General features: G+C 28.9%; 1 protein-coding gene across 1 annotated transcript in view; it reads right to left on the bottom strand.

Moving 5' to 3' along the window:
- LOC106467750 (adenylosuccinate synthetase-like) overlaps positions 1 to 7,284 on the bottom strand; it is a 64,485-nt gene that overhangs the window by 6,283 nt on the left and 50,918 nt on the right. Inside the window, exon 12 of the mRNA XM_013928125.2 lies at positions 6,647 to 6,796. Within this exon, the coding sequence (XP_013783579.1) occupies positions 6,647 to 6,796 (150 nt within the window). The remainder of the gene's footprint in view (positions 1 to 6,646; positions 6,797 to 7,284) is intronic.

Raw genomic sequence — 7,284 nt, 5'->3', positions numbered from 1 at the left:
TTTATATATATATATATATATATATATATATATATAAACACACGCACACATAAATACATTGTTTCTTAATCATTTACATATAGCTAAGTAAAAATGTTTAAAAATCATTTTTTTAAATAATATTTTGCTAGGTTTACCTAGCAGCATCAGGTGGCAAACATAAATGTTTTAAATTCCTGAAGAAAAATAATAAGAAGAATAAAAACAGACTTGATAACACAATGAAATATATTTTTTCTCTATAACTTTCTTAAAACTTTATGTAATAAAAAAGTTTAACTTCTTTTTTTAAAATGTCCATTTCACAATATTTGAATTTAACAAAATTAAATTTAATAGTCTCTACTACTTTAATAATTGATATAAATAATATATATTTCCCCTTTAATGGAATTATTAATCTGATAACATTGGTTTCCCTCCATTGATTCCTCCTTTAACCCTCTCACTGCTGGTAGGTTAAAGTGTGCATATCACAGTCTTTTATTCAAACTTTAATCAAACTACTTTATTATGATTGTATACAAATAAACTTTGCATAAAAACAGTTAATAAATCAAGTTTTAATATTATACAACTTTTAAGTTCTAAATTCCATAAGGAAACATTTAAAAAATTCCTCAATCTCCCCTAGTATGAGAATCATAACATTTGTTTTCTAGGTCTTCTCCCTCCTCCAATTTAATTACCAACCCTTTCTGAAGTAGAATTTGATGAAAATTACTTATTATAGTGTAGATATTATAAAGGCAAAGTATAATTTTTGTAGCGTTCAATCTTATTTTTTACAAAGCCATAAACTAGAAAATCAGACCCACTTGTCATGCCCACCTGTCACATTCTCTCTTTCAGAAATTGCCTGTAGTTCTTTCTGATGTTTTATACTATATTGTTTTCTGTACAGAGCATTATCTATTTCTCCTTCAGTTTGAAACTTTTTCTCATGGTATTGACATCGACAAGCTTAGCTGAATTTTTAAAGGCTCTTATCACATAGGTAGAAAACCAGATAAATTAAGAGTTACAGGACACTGCTTGCTTTGGGAATGTTATTATTCTGTGTCCTTAGGTGCATTATTTAATCAAATAAAAATTTAGTGTAATAGTACTATTATTACAAAAAAGTAAGCTTACATTTTTTGACAGCAAAATAACATGAGGACCCAGGCAAGTACTACATTTTTTGTTTTACATGTGTATTCTTTATTTAACATTATAAAAGTAACTAAAATGTAAAAAATGAGAAACTAATTTGGTTAGATAAAGTTACATATTGTAAGATAATAATAAAAAAAATTTCTTCACAAGATATGCTCCATAAACAAATAAGACTGAAGGCTATAAAAATTATACTTTGTCTGAGCAATTAATATATTATCACGAGTAATATACATCAAATTCAATACTTCTTGGAGGGGTGGTAAATAAATTAGAGAAAAGGGAAAGATCCAGAAAATAAATGATAGATTTGGGCTTTTCGAAATTATTTCCTTATAAAATTAAGAACTTAAAACATATATAACATTAACACCATGGATACACTCCAGTACCCAGTGAGGATAGCTCGTATGGAGAATGATAACTATGAGCTTTTCTTAATGTATCTTTATAAAAATTGGTAATATTTGTTAAAGATTACAAATATTTTGAATACCAAGAATGAGATTATTTTTTATCAAGTATTTCCAATAAATTTTGTACTTTTGTACAATTGGTAATATTTGTTAAAGATTACAAATATTTTGAATACCAAGAATGAGATTATTTTTTATCAAGTATTTCCAATAAATTTTGTACTTTTTTCCATCTTATAGTTTCAACTTTCATTTGCATAACTTCTAGAATCTTCTAAATGAATAACACAAATTGTTCTTTTTTAGGTAAACGGTTTTACTTTATTTTCTATTTTCTCTAACATATCACTAACTCTATCTATTATCATGAACATATATTACAATGAAACACAAAAGTGGAAATAATGCTAAGAGCGGTTTGACTAGTTCGGCATGGAATTGTTCGTGACAATTTTAAAATAACCGTTGGGAAATTGTACTTTGAAATGTGCTCTTCTATTGGTTATAAACATCTACCTCAAATAAGAATAAATGGCTGATAAATCAAGACTATTTGTGTAGAAAATGGGAGTGACTTCAGTCAAGAGTTCCAAAAAATGTATTTCTCCTTTCTCCAAACATGCCCTAAGAAGCTTGAAAGAAGAATGTGTAAACAGAGTAATTAATCTAGTTTCCAAATTAAAAAATAGAAGTAGGGTGTACATGTAAAAGTATTAAAGTTACAGAGATGAAAGTTTCAGACTTTGTGAACTTGTGTATCACACGACAACATAACTAAAGTTTAAGAATTTTTCTTTAAGGTATCTTTTGAAATAAAGGAATTGAAATTTAAATAATATAAAACTTTCAACTATAATCTAAATTTTAATTCTAATTTCATTAGCATACATTGATCATAAAATTGCTTAACCGTATCGCCCTGGGTACCCTTTACTGCACATGACACAAGGTTTTAGTGTCTTACGTTCAAAATTTTATTAAACCACTTTTTTTTTTTATGTTATACCAATTATAATAGCATAGAATCTTAGCTAATAATCCATATTTTTAATAGTATACAAGTTTTAAGTTCTTAATTCTACAAAGCAATATTTAAAAAAATCCTGAATTTTCCCTAGGTATATTCTCATCCCTATTTTATCCATGACACCCCAAGGAACTATGAAATTAAACATAAATTACTAACTATAAGATCATCATTGCTCAGACAAACCATAATTTTTATAGCTTTCAATTTTGTTTGGTTACAGAGCTATCAAATAGAAAATCATACCCCTCCTGCCACATCCTCTCTTTCAGGATTTGTCAATAGTTCTCTCTTACATTTAACTACATATTACCTATAACCAATAGAAAGTCAAGGTTTCCATCTATCAAATGATGTACTGTATAATGTGTTCTCAATAGATAATCCTCATTTTCAATCAGAGTACAAACTCCGTTTCTACAGTAAAGGTAATGACTAGCTTGGATGAATTTGTAATGGCTCTTTTCACATAGTTAGAAAACCAAAAACTTTTGAGTTAGGAGAAATTGTCTATTTTTTGCATGTTATTAATTACTGTTCTTTGGTGCATTATTCAATTAAATAAAAATTATTTAGTGCATTACTACAATTAGTATAAAAAAGTAGGGTTAACTGGCATCAACAATCGACAGCAAGAAAAAAGAAGTTTGGGTAAGTACTTTATTTCTTGTTTATTCTTTATTTCTTATTATAAAAGTCATTAAAATGTAAATATGGGGATCTTTATAGGTTAGTTAAGATTAGATTAGGTAAAATAAATAATAATATAAAAAAAGTTTCACAAGGCACGCAGGCATGAGTAATTTAATTCGATAGCATAACATGAGCTGCACTTTCTTTCTTTCTATAATGACTTCAAATTGTAACATGAAACTATATTTGTTTATCCTAAATAGCTTTAAACTTGTAACAGTATACATCTGTTTGTACTTAAATTTCATTGCACTTTGAACAATGTCTAACTGATACTACTGCCAATAAAATTTGTAAATAACTTGGCAAATGTGGAGGTCACATTACCTTATCAAATTACATAGTGCACAAGCTACTTGTTACTTGTGAAAGTTATTATTATTCTTTATTTTACCTAATCTGATCGAAAATTCTCATTCTTACATTTTAATTACTTTTATAATAAATAATAATTACACAAGAGAAACAATAAATAAAGTACTTACCTAGGCCTTTTTTTCTTTGCTGTCAACTGTCGATGATACTTAACCCTGCATTTTTATACTAATGGTACAACTGCACTAATTTTTTTTTATTTAATTATGCACTGAAGAACACAGAGTAATCACATGCTAAAAGCAGACAATGTCCCACAACTATCACAATTTTTCTGTCTGTCTAACTATGTGACAAGATCTATTACAAATTCATTCAATATGATCAATATGGGAATAAAGTTTGAACTGGAGGCAAAACAGACAATTCTCTGGACAAAAAACAAAGTAATATAATATGTCATTTGATAGATTGAAACGTTGGCTTTCTATTGGTTACACATAATATAGTATTAAATGTCAAAGAAAAATATTGGCAATTTCTGAGAGGATGTAACAGGTGGGTGTGGGAAAAAGGGCCGGATTTTCCATTTTATGAATCTGTAATTAAATAAGATTGAAGGCTATAAAAAGTATGCTTTGCCTAAGCAATGACAACATTATTATAAATAACTTACGTTAAATTTCGTACTTCTTGGAGGTATGGTAAATGCATTACGAAAGAGGAATTGCCTAGAGAAAATGTCACAATTCTCATACAAGGGAAATTCAGGATTTATTTTAATATTGCTTTATAAAATTATGAACTTAAAACTTATATACTATTAAAATTTCAAATATTACCTTCATTGTTATGCCAAACTTATTTGTGTACTATAATGAGAAAGTAGTTTAATTAAATTTTGAATGTAACTCTAAAAAGGGTTAAAGAAATTTTCAGATACTTGTAGGCATGAGCAGAAATATGGTGCTTAGTATTTCCAATAGAAGTAACCTTACAGTTACCATATATTTCTAAATTACCATGAATACAGGGTACTGGATAGATTGTCTTTCATATAAAAAAGTGGCATAATTTCTAAGATTTTTTGAAGACACTCATTTTAACTGGCTAATAAAATCTTATTAGTGTCTTAAGTAGAACAAGAAGTATAAGGCACATGGCAACTGTAGGTAATTTTTGCAAATTGGTAAATAAAATATAGAGCATTCAGCAGTTGTGAGTGATTTCTACAAACTACCAAATGGTATATAGGGAATTTGGCAACTGTGGGTGATTTTTACATATTGCCATGTTTTTGTTTCATTAATATTTTGGTCAACTTCTCAATTACAGCTTTTTGGTATGTAATTCAGCATGTTGTGTAAAACAAAGTTTCTGAGTAAAACAGAAATATATTAAATATTCATTTTTCACATAAAAAAAAAAGAAGTGTAACCAAATTAAATTTGTAATTTAAGGGCAGGAAGCGGTCAAACTGAGTAAGAAGTCCTGTAGCACAAGTACACCTAAAAACAAATATGGTAGGTTTGTTCATTAAAAAGAAAATCAACAGCAAGAGTTGAGCCAATAAAAGGTTCCACAGAAATGTCAAATAAATTCCTGTGAAAAATTTTTTCATTAACTCTACCAACATGGGCTTGGTCACTTTAACCAACCTTGCAACCACCAGGTAACCATGGAAGTATCCAAAGTATAACTCTTAATGTAGTAAGTGTACTGTCATAAAACTTTTAGTAAACATTACATATTTTTCAAACATAAAAAATCAGATTCATAAAATAATTATTTAAATTAAATATTTTTCTGTGAATATATGAAGTCGGTGTGATTCCAACTGACCATTCCAACTGCAAAGTCATTTTCATGATAAGATTAAAAATACTTTTTTTTTTCTAAGACTTAGAAAAGTATAACTCTTAATGTAGTAAGTGTACTGTCATAAAACTTTTAGTAAACATTACATATTTTTCAAACATAAAAAATCAGATTCATAAAATAATTATTTAAATTAAAGATTTGTCTGTGAATATATGAAGTCGGAGTGATTCCAACTGACCATTCCAATTGCAAAGTCATTTTCATGATAAAATTAAAAATACTTTTTTTTTCTAAGACGAAAGGCGGAAGATTTTCGAAACATCGTCCTGTACATTTTAAGGTTTCTGTAACAGGCAGTTGCTGTCCATTTGAAACTTAGATTCACTTTTTTTCATCATACAGTTTTCAATTTTCAGATTGTGATAAGATTATGTTTATTTGACATTACTCCATTCAGTGTTGCCACAATTAATAGCCAGTATGATTGTGTCCATCAGACATTAGTTCATTCAGTGGTGTCACAGTTAATAGCCAGTAAGATTGTGCCAATCAGACATTAATCCATTCAGTGTTGTCACAGTTAATAGCCAGTAAGATTGTGCCGATCAGACATTAATTCATTCAGTGTCGTCACAGTTAATAGCCAGTAAGATTGTGCCAACCAGACATTAATTCATTCAGTGTTGACACATTTAATAGCCAGAAAGACTGTGTCGATCAGACATTAATTCATTTAGTGTTTTCAACTTAACAGCCAGTAAGACTGTCATTCAGACATTAATCAAGCCTATCTCTGACTTGCATATGAACATACTGAAAGTTTCAATTATAATAAGAAAAGTTCAGGTGTTCCAGTTTCAGAAGTCAGCATGCACAACATTTAAGGTGAGTTGGCAGAAACTGAGCTACAGCAGCAAAACACTGAGTGACAAAGCTTGATTTCAAGAAAACCAGTTTCTAACAGGTGAATTTTCTCAGTAAACCCATTATAAATAAAGTTATGTTAGTTTTTTAGTGTACTAACTTAGGCAAATACATTCTTTAATAACAAAAAAACTTCATACAAAAACAATAATACAAATCTACTTACAAAACTGTATTAATTTTTCTTATACATAATATGTAAAAATAAAACTACTTATTAAAATGTCTGGTTTAAAGTTTACAAAAAACTGCATGTGGATATCCTGATTCTATTATACAGCAACTTTCCTACCTGGCAAACCCAAGAGCTGTTCAATGCTTTCTACATAATTCTGGGCTTCACGTGGCAAGTCCATAAACTTCCGTACATCTTCTGTACTCTGTTTCCACCCAGGTAAACTTATGTACTCTACTTCTACACAGGACATCTCAGAAAGATTTGCTGTATATCAAGAAATAATAAAGGTATTTAAAAGCAGAAATAGTACATACAATACAAAGTAATTACAAACCCTTCAAACACAAAATCAGGATACATACACTAGCCTAGAGGACATAATTAAACACGCATTAGAAACAGAATCAATACAGAGTCAATTATACACACTTCAGGAACAGAGTCAATTATACACACTTCAGGAACAGAATCAATACATACATTAGCCTAGAGAGAGAATTATACACACTTCAGGAACAGAATCAATACATACATTAGCCTAGAGAGAGAATTATACACACTTCAGGAACAGAATCAATACATACATTAGCCTAGAAAGAGAATTATACACACTTCAGGAACAGAATCAATACATACATTAGCCTAGAGAGAGAATTATACACACTTCAGGAACAGAATCAATACATACATTAGCCTAGAGAGAGACAATTATACACACTTCAGGAACAGAATCAATACATACATTAGCCTAG

The sequence above is a fragment of the Limulus polyphemus genome, unplaced genomic scaffold, assembly GCF_000517525.1.
Source record: "Limulus polyphemus unplaced genomic scaffold, Limulus_polyphemus-2.1.2 Scaffold2727, whole genome shotgun sequence".
Lineage (NCBI taxonomy): Eukaryota > Metazoa > Arthropoda > Merostomata > Xiphosura > Limulidae > Limulus > Limulus polyphemus.
This window is presented reverse-complemented; position numbering and strand designations above follow the sequence as displayed.